General features: G+C 41.5%; 1 protein-coding gene across 2 annotated transcripts in view; it reads right to left on the reverse strand.

Moving 5' to 3' along the window:
- Positions 1 to 18250, reverse strand: part of iqsec1a (IQ motif and Sec7 domain ArfGEF 1a) — a 123778-nt gene that overhangs the window by 81141 nt on the left and 24387 nt on the right. For both annotated transcript variants that reach the window (XM_082146002.1, XM_082146007.1), the window contains exons 2-3: positions 7426 to 7455; positions 6113 to 6220 (exon numbers count right to left, since the gene is read on the reverse strand). In XM_082146002.1, the coding sequence (XP_082002128.1) occupies positions 6113 to 6220; positions 7426 to 7455 (138 nt within the window). The remainder of the gene's footprint in view (positions 1 to 6112; positions 6221 to 7425; positions 7456 to 18250) is intronic.

Raw genomic sequence — 18250 nt, forward strand, 5'->3', positions numbered from 1 at the left:
CACGTCACGAAAGCAACAGATATGAGCTGCATTTTATTGATCATCAGCTAAAATTTCAAAATCAAAGACTGCAATAAGAGAGAGCGGCAACAGCTCTGGTAAGATCATTTCGTTTCTTTACTTTTAATGATGATGATTGTGTGTTAAGCGTCTGCGACTTACTTTCACTTTGATTTGCGATAGTTTGCACGTTGGCTTAACCCTAATAATTAATATAGTTCCCAGTATTTATACGATTAAAAATGGTCTCTGTCTCATATAGCCTTGTTATTTGTACACGCTGTGACTATCAGTGTTGGGGGTTACGAGTTACAAAGTAACGGATTACAGTAACGATATTACTTTTTTGGGTAACGAAATAAAGTAATGCATTACACTAAAAATATCGGTAACTACACTACTTTACTAAACTATAGGAACGCGCTTTCCTGCGTTACTCAAGCCGTGCTTGCCTGCGTGTAAAGCTCTGATCTGTTTAAGTGGTGCGTGCATGCCTGTGTGTGTGTATGTGTGTGTGTGTGTGTGTGTGTGCTTGCACCGTTGTCATAGAGATCGATTTGAGTGACGTAGCTGCTGGTGCGAAGGGGAGTGGGAAATGGAGACGGAGACAGGGGGGTTTCGGCCAGTGGCGATATTCACATTACTTTCAGTTTATTGCTCGAAAGGACAAAAATATTCGCGTGAAATGCACTCTATGCCCAGGCAGAAAGTACTGGCCATCGGGACTACCGGGAGATTCCCAGTGGGCTGACGTGCCTTTTGGGCCGACATCTCATACTTTTTTTCTTTTTCTGTTTTTTGTCGCAATGAATGTGCAGAGAAATAGCGTGAAAAATAGACACAGGCCCTTCAAGCAGACGCTGTAAAATGTGTCAAAATGTTTTCTGCAGCAGCAGGACCTTCATCAGCTCCAGTGGCTGATGATGAGGATAGTGAGGAGGATCAGGACAGAGATGAGAAAGTGTAGAGCCTGCGGTAAGCAGAACTAACAGTTACTTTCAAAACACTTATAGGCTTTGTCATGAGTGTAGGAACCCATTACCCAGTAACGCATTATTTCCACATCTGCATAGTTGACGATTACCGTAATTTACTATCAATTTAATGAGACGCGTTTGTAAACCATGTTTTCCGCCAAAATAAAAGCTTGATGCAGTTTCCGTCAAAATAAAAGATCATGTGATTATATCTCTTTCAAGTATAGAAATTAGTACAAAACTAATTGTGAAAGTTTCCTTTATTTTTCAGTGCATTTGTTTTACAATATATGTCTATTAGTGTGCTATTATTATTATGGCCAAAATGCCAGGGCCGATTTTTTTTTGTCCCAGTCCAGCCCTGATTATGTGTCTACCACCGCAGACATTTGTCCTTTATCCTGTTGTTTGTTGATTTTACAGTGAGGCATATTTCTTTGTGCAGACATGGATATTGTTCTTTCATATGGTTTTACATGCCATTTTGTATAGGCTACATTTATAAACACTATGCGGACAGGCTAAGTGATGATAGGACTATGATGTTTGTCCGTATCTACAGGGTAAATTAAGAAATGGGAAAGTAAAGTAATAAGTAGTGAAGTTACTTTTCAAATGCAGTAACTAGTAAAGTAATCTCATTACAATTTACAGAAGTAACTAGTAACTAGTATCTAATTACTTTTTTTGAGTAACTACCCCAACACTGGTGACTATACAGATCACAACATGTAAATAGGAAAATGTTTGCATTATTTTGTAACTTATTGGGATTAGTATGCTACCTTATCCATTTACATCCAGTCTTTGTGCTAAGCTAGGCTAGCGGTGGGTGCGTCAAATAACACTTACAGAACGCACAGAAATGAAAAAGCTATGTATGGACTTATCTAACTCTGGGGGATACTGTGAATAAGCTAAAGTCCCAAAAAGTCGGAGTGTTCCTTTAAGGCAATTCTGAGATGATCTATGTGTGTGCTTACACAATCTTTATCATAAACTAACACTAAGATCCAGAATCTGCCCTACCTAACTCTACGCTCAGGAGTGAACACTACTGGACATGAGACGTAAAGACGTTTCTTCCCAGTTAGTGAAAAGCTTCAGGTCAGCTTTAAGTCTCACATCTTGAACAGTAACAGGACTGCAGATAATCCGACACATCTCAACACACTGCCTGATTTTACCTCCAAACCAGTTAAGCACAAGCCTCGGCCCTTAAACCACACCCCGCGTCTACGGCTCGATTTCATTGGTCAACTCACGTCGTGACATCAGCAATGTCAGTGATGGATCCGATGCCGACAATGCTGACAAACGGTAAGATACTCCTGCAGGGTGTTTTCAGTACCATTTTATTATCAGAAGTATTTAGGTTTCAATGTGAGTTTATTATTATTAAAATTATTTTAATTTTAACTTTTATCTTATCTTCTGAATCTCCATCTCCCTCAGTGGAGGACGCTTGTTCTGGCTCTGATGAAGACCAAGCCTTAGATCTCAAGGTTACGAATTTGAATTCAATTAACACTTTTCTGATAATTGTAATCAGATTTATTTGAACAAACTTTGTTTAATGTTCTGTGTCGAAACATTGGGACCATCTCAGTTAAAATGCTTATGGACAAACACTGTCATGCCTAACATTTCTTTCTTAATCTACAGACCTGGTTATGTCCCGAGTACAGTTATCATTTCTGCACTCCATAAGGCCAATCACTCCTGGACAGCACAAGTCTGAGACGTCGGTCAGAACTGCAGTGACAGAGTTTGGGAAGTGAAGGAATGGGTGAAAAAGCAGGAGTGAGAAGGAGAGGAAGAGACGATGGATGGGTGGATGGATTTCCGTATGCACAGGTAGTCTGAAACGGGACGGTCCACACAGAGATCGGATCCCGCCATCAGAGTCCATCTGGGATTACACGGAGGATAAACACTGAGATCGGCTAATTTCCAAGACACTTGAAGAAATCTTCCTGCAAATCTAAAGAATACAATCTAAAACAATAATAAAAAAAAGGATTTATGTCATTATTTTTGAAAGCATTCTCAATTTACAGCATTTTTCATAAGTGCATATAACTTGATGTAATTGCAGATGGACTCAGATCAGGTCTCTATGTGGACCATACTGTCTGTTGTTGCTCTCTGGTGATTACAGAAATCTCACTGGATTATTACAGTTCAGGGCAAAATGAAAGTTTGTAAATGTAAACTAATATTTCTCATTGGCACACTAATGCAAAGGATCATATATGTGAAATATATATATATATATATATACCAAATGAAAATCTAACAGGCCAAAGACTTTTACACAGTTCTGTATATTTATCTGTGGGCTCGTTATAGGTGCCAGCCGGATCAGGCACGGCTAATCAAAGACGGCTCTAAAACACACATGCTGTGAGGCTAACATGGTGTGCACTCTGGTAAAGACTGTAGACAGAAGGGGAAGATCTCCTGGGTTAGCAATGTGAAGATGGGATACAATAAATGCTATTGTCAGCTACTTTGTGAGATTTGCTTTTATTTTCAGGAGTAATGATCCCCATAGACACACCTACCTAGGTTCTGTGCGTTACAATGTACATTAATCATGAATCATAAGTTGTTTGAGATTGGGCACAGCCCTACATCAGCTCAGGACTGAAGTGGCCTGTTGTATATGCCTCAGCTAACCGTGCCCTTCGCCCAGACCGTCAGTTCTAATACAGGAGTGTGAAAGCACTTGGTCTTCAAATCAGTAGCTATGACAGACTTATGTAGTCAAAACATCCTCTTTAATGTGCAGACTGAATCAGAAGGGGAATAAGCAGGAGTTTGGAGAGTGTGGAGGGAGTGCGAGCAGCGGGTATAACCCTGTCCTCAGCAGGAACACCACTGATGAACTTGCCTTTCCAATAGTGTTGAAATGTGTTTTACGGATTCATCTGGTGGACCGGGAGAACTGCAGGGTGTTTCTGCTTCTCTCACACACTTGCGCTGTGATAACGAAAGCTAACTCTTTCTTTGCAGCTTCGGTTGTCGCACTTCAGTTGTTTTTAGACACTACCTTCTGTAGATATTTGAACACATGAGATCTTAGCCGTTTCTCAATAATATGCGTTCTTGTCTGTACTTGTGTTCTTGTGGACTTGTGAAACGTCATCAGTCGCTGCCCAAGTATTGTTCCAATTCAAAGTTCACATCTAGCCAAGTCCAGTTCAAATCCCCGGATGTGTTCTTGAGCCACCCCTTTTACCGAGGATGCATCGAGAGGTGACTTGTGCGGACTTGAGACAGCCAGGTATCCCAGAATGCATCTCACACCAACCAGCAAGCGTCAATAGCAGAAGAGAAACCCCGCGCAATTTAAAAATACTGCTGTAATTGTGTCACGAAATGTAGTTTTAAGAGTATTTCAGGCGAGAATGTAGTTGTTTAAAGCTCAAATCTTTGGTTTATTTATAAAGATAGCGCCTATTTGAAAATTTGATCTGCCGTTTTCGGAGTTGTGAGATCCAGGCAATCGGACGCTCGGTGCTCATGTACCCCGCGGAGAACAGCCTTTCCTCAGCTAGTGCTGCTGACGTTTGCTGCTGGCTCGGATGTCTCTAGTCTAGTGGTTTAACATGAGATATAAATCGTCTTGTGTATATCTAACGGGCGATTTATTTATTTATTTATTTTATTTGTCTCATTAATCTATCATTCGTTCCCTGGCAAAACGTTTTAGCCGAGGGTAAAGTGAAGTTTCATAGCTTTATTTAGTCTGTTTAACTTTAACGTTGTAGCCGAGAGAGCTGACTTATGTTTGACTGAATCGTTTGCTTTATTATTGAATAGCTTCTTATACCTTTTAGGCTACTTATACTTTTATAATGGCTATTATTTATCATTAAAACTGACATTTCACAAAAAAGGTTATGTCATTTTATTTGATATATTTAAAACATATAAAATATTTTATTATACATGTTGCCTACATTCTCTTCACTGTATGTACATATATAATAAAATAAAATGACACAACTCTGTCTCTTTTTGCTAAATGTTAGTTTTAATGATCAATATTATAATGTTTTTTTATGTATCATTTTTAAAATGAAAACAAAAAGAGTCAGGGTTGTGTTTTATATTTCGTGTTGTTATAAATATATGCAGTGAAGATAATCAATTGCATTGCCTGAACCACATTTGTGTGGCCATTATGTTTAAGATTTTTTTAAATGAAAATGAAAAGAGGCAGAGTGTTGGTTTATAACATATTTTGTTTTATTTGTAGCCTAGATATACATAAAGAGATAACCAGAGTAGCCAGAGCGAGCTGAGTGACGCTATCAAGTACGCCGCTGTTCCATTTGCAGAATTATCGGACTTGTGTCCTCCCGTCCTCGGGAGTTCGTTCTCCTGAGTCGAACTTGTCAAGTCCGAACAACCAAGGACTCAAGTCCGAAGTTTGCGTACTTGGTATTGAGAAACGGCTCTTGACTTCCTGAACCCGTTAATATGCCTGAGTAAAGCACATTAGCACCAGGTAGGAAAGCTCAAGTGGGACAGAGAACCTTTATTATACATGCTTAATTCTCAACATAACAACTAGACAGCAGTGTGACTAGATCAGTGTACACTTTCATAGACATAGAGACCTGCAATACTGATGATCAGTGCAATTCCTGAGCTTGGTCAATATAAAGGGAGAGTTGGTACGGTTTTGTTTTTCCCCCCATCAAACCACTGGCACACTCGTCACTGTCTGAGCGTTTGTCCTACCACATGTTCTGTGTGCTTCACCACATGGATGAACTATATGTCCTTCTGGGATTTTTACACGTATAGCATGAAGTGAATCCAGCTGATGCTTTGTTAGTTTAACACTTTACTTCTCTTCTGTTCATTAATACTGTATGTCTGCCATTATAATCATTCTGTGGGTGTTTATTTAATAAAGCGCATATGAAGATGTTAATGTTAAGATGTATGTTGTAGGAGATATAATATACTATCATAAATAAAGGTGTAAAAATGAACTGATGCATCGTGACTTACTTTATAAAATAGGACAAAGGGAATAATTACAGTGTGTTTTATGTGCTATGAAACACTGTTGTTTGCATTGTGAATGAGTGTTGTGTAGTGTAGATAAGGCTGACCCGAGGGTTGCAGACGTCCACTGTCGACGGGGCTCAGTCCTCCTGCACACGGCCGACCGCAGGCTGCTGGGACCCTCCGGCACCGCCACTGGGAGACACGTATGCCTTCTGCACACACACACACACACACACACACACACACACAAAGCATCACGGTCGATTCATGCAGTGTGTCCAAGCTGATGTTGCTCCTATCAATCAGAAGTGGACGAGGACCGCCGCTGTCACCAAATGTGATGCATACGAGGGTCAATGACGTGGCGTGTCAAATCTGGTGTCCAAAGCATATTCATAATATTAAAAATGTATACATTTTTAAATGCACTTCTCATTAAGTGACTCAACTTCCCCCTCTTTAATTACTCATGTGAGAATTCATTATAAATAATTAATCTTTAAGGAACTATTGAGCTCAAAAGTCCCAAAATGTCATTCCGGGTAACTGTCCCGGCTTAAAATCTGAATACAAAAATAAGACAAAAATTTAAAAAATATAAATAAAAGTATTTAAAATCTACTTGGGCATAATTGTATTGATGTTTTAAACGATACCTACAAATATAGTGGCTTAAGCTTATTTACATGTTTATGACAGAAAGACTTTTGTCTCCAAAGTGTGATTTCTCTAATGTCAGTCCTGGATAACAGACATCAATGACCATTTTAGACCATAATGCATTTTGGTATGTCATGTGACATAATATTGTATCAAAAAGAAGACCCTGAAGGAGCACTAGAACATGTGCAAAGGTCAGGAAGTGTCTCTTAAAATGTTGATATTTTGACCTTTTCGGTCACTGGTGCATTTTGTAGCAATATCATGTGTCCTTTTGGATAACACTAATAAAACATTTATAATGTTTTTATATTAAAAGACTATCTATTTGATCTAAAAGATTACTTTAAGTGATTATAGCTAAGTTGTAGTTTTCCATAGGTGGTTAAGTTAGTGCCTGATTATAAAGAAAAATTATTTGTTTTGTCATTCCTGGATAACAGAAAACCTCTGCTAGCCAGGACATGTATCCGTTATCCAGAATGACACATTATCCAATATGCACAACAATCTAGTTTTTAATTAACATTTGTAAACCTTTAGGCATAGTTATTATAGTTATATTATTAACATTATTTGTTTTTTGCCATATTTTTGCTGTCATTCATCTTGATTTCCATATGATTCAATGAGTCACATGGGTCATTATCATTGAATTGAATTTTGTAATGTTAATGGTCAAATCATGAATAATGTAATCACATGAATGAGTGATGTGCACTATAATGGACATTATGTACAATAGTAGCAAACATACCTGACGATTCTTGTACTGCCATATTCTGATCTGAAACACACAAAAAGTTAAAAACAGTATTCAACATTTGAAGTGGATCAAAATCTTTCATCGAAGTTATACATACATTTTGAACAATACCCGTTCTTGTCTTAGGACAACTTTGATGAACTTTTTTGATCCACTTCAAATGTTGACTGCCGTATATCTCAGCAGAGTACAACCATCTGTTAGCGTTAAAGTCACCATGAAATCAAAACTGACAATCCTTTGGAGGAATGACCAAATCTGGATAAACTGAGAATTAGGGCTGTCCCCGACTATGGATTTTCATAGTCGAATCAGAATCGTCATGTCTTGCCTATAGTCGACTAATAGTCGAATCATGTGTATGGGGGCGGGGCTTTAACGTTTCAAAGCCGTGATGTACAGAAAATCACACAAAGATATAGAAGAAAATGTATAAAAACATTTTTGATCAATAAAACTAAGAAATAACATAAATAACTCCAGAAAGGCCACACTGCAGATTTGCATTTCACATGCAAATCAAATTAAATCGCCTAAATTACCTGTGCGAGCAGGCCAGCCTACAGCACAACATCGATGCACCGAAAAAATAAACAATTAATTTACTAAATTAAATTAGAACAGAATATACCTTTCTAATAAATAAAAATACAAAACGAAATAAATCAGAATCAAGTCACAGGATGAGGAGCAAATGTGTGCAAAATGCCTAAAGTGCAGGGGAACATATATTCAAAACACAAGCCACAAATAGTTAGATTAGATAACCCTGACAGATTAATAAATAAAATAAAAATAAAGAAATTATTAAAATAACGATAGTAGCCAGAATTTTCAACTTTGTCTTTTTAACTGCAGAAACAACAATAAATGCTAAACTGGAGAGGCAGTCTTTTTAGCTAAAAATTTTCACAGCATCCAAAAATAAAATTAGAACCGGCTGAAAAGTTTTGAAATCACTTGTACCCGATACCTGATCGAGAGAACAAATCCTGAAAGTCTTTCACTCTGTCTGTCCGTTGGAGTCTTTTCAAATTGTGCGCGCGGATAAAATAGATTCTAACGTGAAACCCAGTCTATGCGTGAAACATGTTAACGTTGGCCGGCAGAAGTGCGATCATGGTTTTCCCGATGCTAAATCCAGCCTTGGAGAATATCCTTTCTAATCGTGTACATCCACACTTTAGATTTTCTTATCCCAGACATTGTTAAAGATTTAAATCCTTGCCGCGAAGACGCTCCTCTGTCGGTCACGGATTGAAAGTGAAACTTAAATCTGTCACGGCCACGGGGTGTTTGGATTTATTCACGCACGTTAAAAAATATTTATTAAAAGCTTCTTTCTTTGCACATTTTTATATACAGCATTATCATAATAGGCTGAATATTAACGTATTGACATAAAAGCTAGTTCTATGTGAAATCAGACATTGAGCGCCCTCATATAGCCAAAGTGGCATGATCCTCGTTTCATAACACCTCTGCGAAGATTCGACCGTGAGATCGGTAGTCGAATCAGGCTCCTCCTATCGAAGCATCGAATCTTCGACTATTCGGGGTCACCCCTACTGAGAATCATGATTTTTTAAGTTTTAAACACGATTCTCCCATGATTCTGAACAGACAAATAAACAACAATGACCTGTAATGAAATGCTGCAGTCTATTTAAAATGTTTAATTAATCTGAATAATTAGTTGGTTTTTTTAAATCAGTTTGAATGATGATTCAATGACTCACTTATAAAGCCTTCACTCGTTTCATTACTGGAGGAATCAGAGTTTTTGAATGAATCTCTTGAATGAATAATTCAATGACAAATACAGTTTTTAACAGTCACTTGTAATTGATACAACCTTTATTTGAAGCATTTTGATCGCTTCTGTTGACAGTGTTTACTTGCGCAACTGCCCCGTAGGTGGCGATGTGCACTAAGAATATAAATCGCATTAGTCAACCAAGAGTTCAGGGTGTATGTGACAGTAAGTTAACCTTGTTTTCTGGAATACCACCCCGGTGGAACAAATACTGCAAACTAACCTGCTCTGGGGCGAGTTATGATCACAGACACTGAACCACTCTGTTGTCAGCTGTTCTTAGGTGTCACAATCAAATCCACTGAGCAGTTTCTCATCTCATAAGCAAAAAATAAACAAAAAACTTGACAAACAAGAGTCTCGCTGACAGCAGGTTGAGACAAACAAACTTAGACCAGAGACAATGGAAACAAGAGGGCTTTATACACACACACACGGACTAATGACTAAACAACACACACCTCAAAATAATGAACCAATAGGAACCACATGACAAGACGACAGGAACAGGGAGTCACAAGACATCACAAACAGATGTGACATAACATCTCCGTCACTTCTCCACTGTGATTTAGTAAAACAAATCTACTCTAATTACAAAAATAACCCACTTTGTAAGCATAATAGCTTAAAGTCCCCCTGTGGTAAAAATCCAGCTTTTAATGTTACAGAATGTCTCTGTGGTTTTTTTGTTTTTTTTATATACTTTAAGACAAACCATGTGCAAATTCATAAGTCGACACCATTTCTGAGTGTTTTCTCCTTAAAACTGCAGTGAACCAAAGACAGTCTCAAAAACACGCTTTGAAATCGCTGCTGTTTCTGACGTCACAAACTACCTTGTAACCAATCAGATCAACGTGTGATCGTCAACGAGTAGATCTCCGAGCTGAGTGAGTGAGTGGAGGCGGGGGTCATTTGCATATTCATAGAACCGCACATACTAAATGAGGCAAGGGTGTCGTGTTAAATTTAAGCTATTTTAAGGCATGAATAATTTTAAGGAAAACATTTTTTTAAATATGTAATTTTGGTGATCAAAGATGAGTTATAAGGGATAAAAATAGACTACAGGGGATTTTGACAACATGAAAGTCAAACTCAAAAGAAATCAATTGCAAATCAAATCAAATCTTCTGTAAAGAGAGCTATATTTGAGTTGCTATGTAGAGCGTTCCTAATCAGTCACTTATGAGTTTCCGTGAGAGTTCAGTGCCAGGAATGACAACTAGAACCAAAAAGACCAACTCTGAGAGAACAGCCGAGCCCTCACCACAACTAGAACCATAAAGACCAACTCTGAGAGAACGGCCGAGCCCTCACCACAACTATAACCATAAAGACCAACTCTGAGAGAACAACCGAACCCTCACCACAACTTTAGCCATAAAGACCTACTCTGAGAACAGCTGAGTCCTCACCACAACTAACACCATAAAGACCATTTCTGAGAGAACAGCCGAACCCTCACCGCAACTATAACCATAAAGACCAACTCTGAGAGAACAGCCGAGCCCTCACCACAACTATAGCCATAAAGACCTACTCTGAGAGAACAGCCGAGCCCTCACCACAACTATAACCATAAAGACCAACTCTGAGAACAGCTGAGTCCTCACCACAACTATAACCATAAAGACCAACTCTGAGGAGAACAACCTAGCCCTCACCACAACTATAATCATAAAGACCAACTCTGAGGAGAACAGCCGAGCCCTCACCACAACTATAGCTATAAAGACCAACTCTGAGAGAACAGCCGAGTCCTCACCACAACTATAACCATAAAGGCCAACTCTGAGAGAACAGCCGAGCCCTGACCACAACTATAGCCATACAGACCAACTCTGAGAGAACAGCCGAGCCCTCACCACAACTATAACCATAAAGACCAACTCTGAGAGAACAGCCTAGCCCTCACCGCAACTATAACCATAAAGACCAACTCTGAGAGAACAGCCGAGCCCTCACCGCAACTATAACCATAAAGACCAACTCTGAGGAGAACAGCCGAGCCCTCACCGCAACTATAACCATAAAGACCAACTCTGAGAGAACAGCCGAGCCCTCACCGCAACTATAACCATAAAGGCCAACTCTGAGAGAACAGCCGAGCCCTCACCGCAACTATAACCATAAAGGCCAACTCTGAGGAGAACAGCCGAGCCCTCACCACAACTATAACCATAAAGGCCAACTCTGAGAGAACAGCCGAGCCCTCACCGCAACTATAACCATAAAGACCAACTCTGAGAGAACAGCCGAGCCCTCACCACAACTATAACCATAAAGACCAACTCTGAGAGAACAGCCGAGCCCTCACCACAACTACAGCCATAAAGACCAACTCTGAGGAGAACAGCCTAGCCCTCACCACAACTATAACCATAAATACCAACTCTGAGGAGAACAGCCGAGCCCTCACCACAACTATAACCATAAAGACCAACTCTGAGGAGAACAGCCGAGCCCTCACCACAACTATAGCCATAAAGACCAACTCTGAGGAGAACAGCCGAGCCCTCACCACAACTATAACCATAAAGACCAACTCTGAGGAGAACAGCCGAGCCCTCACCACAACTATAGCCATAAAGACCAACTCTGAGAGAACAGCCAAGCCCTCACCGCAACTATAACCATAAAGACCAACTCTGAGAGAACAGCCGAGCCCTCACCACAACTATAGCCATAAAGACCAACTCTGAGAGAACAGCCGAGCCCTCACCACAACTATAACCATAAAGACCAACTCTGAGAGAACAGCCGAACCCTCACCACAACTTTAGCCATAAAGGCCTACTCTGAGAACAGCCGAGTCCTCACCACAACTAACACCATAAAGACCATTTCTGAGAGAACAGCCGAACCCTCACCGCAACTATAACCATAAAGACCAACTCTGAGAGAACAGCCGAGCCCTCACCACAACTATAACCATAAAGACCAACTCTGAGAACAGCTGAGTCCTCACCACAACTATAGCCATAAAGACCAACTCTGAGGAGAACAGCCTAGCCCTCACCACAACTATAATCATAAAGACCAACTCTGAGGAGAACAGCCGAGCCCTCACCACAACTATAGCTATAAAGACCAACTCTGAGAGAACAGCCGAGTCCTCACCACAACTATAACCATAAAGGCCAACTCTGAGAGAACAGCCGAGCCCTCACCACAACTATAGCCATACAGACCAACTCTGAGAGAACAGCCGAGCCCTCACCACAACTATAACCATAAAGACCAACTCTGAGAGAACAGCCGAGCCCTCACCACAACTATAACCATAAAGACCAACTCTGAGAACAGCCGAGTCCTCATCACAACTATAACCATAAAGACCAACTCTGAGAACAGCCGAGTCCTCACCACAACTATAGCTATAAAGACCAACTCTGAGAGAACAGCCGAGTCCTCACCACAACTATAACCATAAAGGCCAACTCTGAGAGAACAGCCGAGCCCTCACCACAACTATAACCATAAAGACCAACTCTGAGAGAACAGCCGAGCCCTCACCACAACTATAGCCATAAAGACCAACTCTGAGAGAACAGCAGAGCCCTCACCACAACTATAGCCATAAAGACCAACTCTGAGAGAACAGCCGAGCCCTCACCACAACTATAACCATAAAGACCAACTCTGAGAGAATAGCCGAGCCCTCACCACAACTATAACCATAAAGACCAAGTCTGAGGAGAACAGCCTAGCCCTCACCACAACTATAACCATAAAGACCAACTCTGGGGAGAACAGCCGAGCCCTCACCACAACTATAGCCATAAAGACCAACTCTGGGGAGAACAGCCGAGCCCTCACCACAACTATAGCCATAAAGACCAACTCTGGGGAGAACAGCCGAGCCCTCACCACAACTATAGCCATAAAGACCAACTCTGGGGAGAACAGCCGAGCCCTCACCACAACTATAACCATAAAGACCAACTCTGAGGAGAACAGCCTAGCCCTCACCACAACTATAACCATAAAGACCAACTCTGAGAACAGCCGAGCCCTCACCACAACTATAACCATAAATACCAACTCTGAGAGAACAGCCGAGCCCTCACCGCAACTATAACCATAAAGACCAACTCTGAGAGAACAGCCGAGCCCTCACCACAACTATAACCATAAAGACCAACTCTGAGAGAACAGCCGAGCCCTCACCACAACTATAACCATAAAGACCAACTCTGGGAGAACAGCCGAGCCCTCACCACAACTATAGCCATAAAGACCAACTCTGAGAGAACAGCCGAGCCCTCACCACAACTATAACCATAAAGACCAACTCTGAGAGAACAGCCGAGCCCTCACCACAACTATAGCAATAAAGACCAACTCTGAGAGAATAGCCGAGCCCTCACCACAACTATAACCATAAAGACCAACTCTGAGGAGAACAGCCTAGCCCTCACCACAACTATAACCATAAAGACCAACTCTGGGGAGAACAGCCGAGCCCTCACCACAACTATAGCCATAAAGACCAACTCTGAGGAGAACAGCCTAGCCCTCACCACAACTATAACCATAAAGACCAACTCTGAGAACAGCCGAGCCCTCACCACAACTATAACCATAAAGACCAACTCTGAGAGAACAGCCGAGCCCTCACCGCAACTATAACCATAAAGGCCAACTCTGAGAGAACAGCCGAGCCCTCACCGCAACTATAACCATAAAGACCAACTCTGAGAGAACAGCCGAGCCCTCACCACAACTATAACCATAAAGACCAACTCTGAGAGAACAGCTGAGCCCTCACCACAACTATAACCATAAAGACCAACTCTGAGAGAACAGCCGAGCCCTCACCGCAACTATAACCATAAAGACCAACTCTGAGAGAACAGCCGAGCCCTCACCACAACTATAACCATAAAGACCAACTCTGAGAGAACAGCCGAGCCCTCACCACAACTATAGCCATAAAGACCAACTCTGAGGAGAACAGCCTAGCCCTCACCACAACTATAACCATAAAGACCAACTCTGAGAACAGCCGAGCCCTCACCACAACTATAACCATAAAGACCAACTCTGAGGAGAACAGCCTAGCCCTCACCACAACTATAACCATAAAGACCAACTCTGAGAGAACAGCCGAGCCCTCACCACAACTATAGCAATAAAGACCAACTCTGAGAGAATAGCCGAGCCCTCACCACAACTATAACCATAAAGACCAACTCTGAGGAGAACAGCCTAGCCCTCACCACAACTATAACCATAAAGACCAACTCTGGGGAGAACAGCCGAGCCCTCACCACAACTATAGCCATAAAGACCAACTCTGAGGAGAACAGCCTAGCCCTCACCACAACTATAACCATAAAGACCAACTCTGAGAACAGCCGAGCCCTCACCACAACTATAACCATAAAGACCAACTCTGAGAGAACAGCCGAGCCCTCACCGCAACTATAACCATAAAGGCCAACTCTGAGAGAACAGCCGAGCCCTCACCGCAACTATAACCATAAAGACCAACTCTGAGAGAACAGCCGAGCCCTCACCACAACTATAACCATAAAGACCAACTCTGAGAGAACAGCTGAGCCCTCACCACAACTATAACCATAAAGACCAACTCTGAGAGAACAGCCGAGCCCTCACCGCAACTATAACCATAAAGACCAACTCTGAGAGAACAGCCGAGCCCTCACCACAACTATAACCATAAAGACCAACTCTGAGAGAACAGCCGAGCCCTCACCACAACTATAGCCATAAAGACCAACTCTGAGGAGAACAGCCTAGCCCTCACCACAACTATAACCATAAAGACCAACTCTGAGAACAGCCGAGCCCTCACCACAACTATAACCATAAAGACCAACTCTGAGGAGAACAGCCTAGCCCTCACCACAACTATAACCATAAAGACCAACTCTGAGAACAGCTGAGCCCTCACCACAACTATAACCATAAATACCAACTCTGAGAGAACAGCCGAGCCCTCACCGCAACTATAACCATAAAGACCAACTCTGAGAGAACAGCCGAGCCCTCACCACAACTATAACCATAAAGACCAACTCTGAGAGAACAGCCTAGCCCTCACCACAACTATAACCATAAAGACTAGTGTTGTCAAAAATATCGATATTTCGATAAATATCGATACTGAAATATCTGAACGGTACCAATACTAATTTCCTGAAGTATCGATACTAGCCGAGCTGTCACTTTCACTTCTCTCCAAAGGCGCGTTGATAAACACCACACGCGCACTCGTCTCATTCGCTCTGGTTAAATAGCAAAAGTGAAGTGAATGGGGCCGATCACACTTGACGCGTTTTTTGCAGTGAGAGGCGCCTATTTTTTCAATTGGTTTCCAGCGAGCGTTCTGCGCGCTGTTTATGTGCCTGCTGCGCCTCGCGGGCCTTCCGTTTTAATGATGAAAGCTAGTTGCTTGAACGCCCGGAGAGTGCGATGATGGAGGATAAACTTATGGTGCTCTCGCGGGTTACCAGGAGCTTAACGACTTCACGAACCGTAACTACCACAATGTTAACAGAAAGTAAATAAAGTTAATAAAAGGCTGATTTGACGTTTACTTGACTGACAGGACAGCTGTTTCAGTGGTTGCCGAGCAACATAACAAACGCAGCGCACTGCTCGTTCTGTGTGATGAGTGCTGTGTGCCTCGCGTGTTCGGACCTGAAAAACGCGTTAGTGTGATCGGGGCCTAGTATAGCTAAGCACCTGAAAGACCGACACCGGGATCTATATAAATAATTTCGAGAGGTTGGTAACTCTTCTCATTTTAACATTTCTGAAACATTAACCAAGATGGCCTAGTATTGTTGTTGATATGAGTGTGTGTTGTCTCGTTTTTTCACCGTAATTCTTAAAGTTAATATAATCTGACTGAGAAATCTTAGACAAGTAACGTTAAATATTTTAACTGTGGTCAAATGTAAATTAACTTTTGCTTATTTAACTTTATTCAAAAATTTGTATTTAATTCTGCAATTTGCCTTCATATCTTTTCATCAATTTGATTACACAGATACTAATTAAACTAAACTGAGCTATTGAATGACATCTTTGAATTCAATAATGAAATGCCTTTAACTGAAAATTTAATGTTTTATCTTATTATTATACATTACTGACACTATATCCTCCAATTTGATACTGTTAAGTGCTTTGACACAATCTGTATTGTTAAAAGCACTAATAGTATTGTTTTCGCGTATAATGCACACACGTTTGTGTTTAAATCTGTTCATCAAATAACGTTAATGTATTAACCAGCATTAATGCTTTTGAACAAGTGCACTATTTCAGGACATTTTTGTTCATGTAAAATATCCCTCATTGTCATGTTCTAGACTTGTTATATTTAGCTTTAAATAATTTTAAAAAACGTAATATTGTGGCAGTTTTTTTCTCCGTGGTATCGAAAATGGTATCGAATATCGATATTTTTCAAGGTATCGTATCGAAGTTAGAAATTCTAGTATCGTGACAACACTAATAAAGACCAACTCTGGGAGAACAGCCGAGCCCTCACCACAACTATAGCCATAAAGACCAACTCTGAGAGAACAGCCGAGCCCTCACCACAACTATAACCATAAAGACCAACTCTGAGAGAACAGCCGAGCCCTCACCACAACTATAGCCATAAAGACCAACTCTGAGAGAATAGCCGAGCCCTCACCACAACTATAACCATAAAGACCAACTCTGAGGAGAACAGCCTAGCCCTCACCACAACTATAACCATAAAGACCAACTCTGGGGAGAACAGCCGAGCCCTCACCACAACTATAGCCATAAAGACCAACTCTGAGGAGAACAGCCTAGCCCTCACCACAACTATAACCATAAAGACCAACTCTGAGAACAGCCGAGCCCTCACCACAACTATAACCATAAAGACCAACTCTGAGAGAACAGCCGAGCCCTCACCGCAACTATAACCATAAAGGCCAACTCTGAGAGAACAGCCGAGCCCTCACCACAACTATAACCATAAAGACCAACTCTGAGAGAACAGCCGAGCCCTCACCGCAACTATAACCATAAAGACCAACTCTGAGAGAACAGCCGAGCCCTCACCACAACTATAACCATAAAGACCAACTCTGAGAGAACAGCCGAGCCCTCACCACAACTATAGCCATAAAGACCAACTCTGGGGAGAACAGCCGAGCCCTCACCACAACTATAACCATAAAGACCAACTCTGAGGAGAACAGCCGAGCCCTCACCACAACTATAACCATAAAGACCAACTCTGGGGAGAACAGCCGAGCCCTCACCACAACTATAACCATAAAGACCAACTCTGGGGAGAACAGCCGAGCCCTCACCACAACTATAACCATAAAGACCAACTCTGAGGAGAACAGCCGAGCCCTCACCACAACTATAACCATAAAGACCAACTCTGAGGAGAACAGCCGAGCCCTCACCACAACTATAACCATAAAGACCAACTCTGAGGAGAACAGCCTAGCCCTCACCACAACTATAACCATAAAGACCAACTCTGGGGAGAACAGCCGAGCCCTCACCACAACTATAGCCATAAAGACCAACTCTGAGGAGAACAGCCGAGTCCTCACCACAACTATAGCCATAAAGACCAACTCTGAGAGAACAGCCGAGCCCTCACCACAACTATAACCATAAAGACCAACTCTGAGAGAATAGCCGAGCCCTCACCACAACTATAGCCATAAAGACCAACTCTGAGGAGAACAGCCGAGTCCTCACCACAACTATAGCCATAAAGACCAACTCTAAGAGAACAGCCAAGCCCTCACCACAACTATAACCATAAAGACCAACTCTGAGAGAACAGCCGAGCCCTCACCATGAATCACTTTCAGACCCATTTTTTTCCAGCTGATGAGCGTTATAAACACTAGAGCCGATCAGAAATTACTTTAAAGCACGCAGAGCACTTATATTCACAGAATAAACATAAGGTTCTGTGCATTGGTGTGGATGCTAATACAGTTATGATTA

The sequence above is a fragment of the Leuciscus leuciscus genome, assembly GCF_965113295.1.
Source record: "Leuciscus leuciscus genome assembly, chromosome: 18".
In the NCBI taxonomy this organism is placed as follows: domain Eukaryota; kingdom Metazoa; phylum Chordata; class Actinopteri; order Cypriniformes; family Leuciscidae; genus Leuciscus; species Leuciscus leuciscus.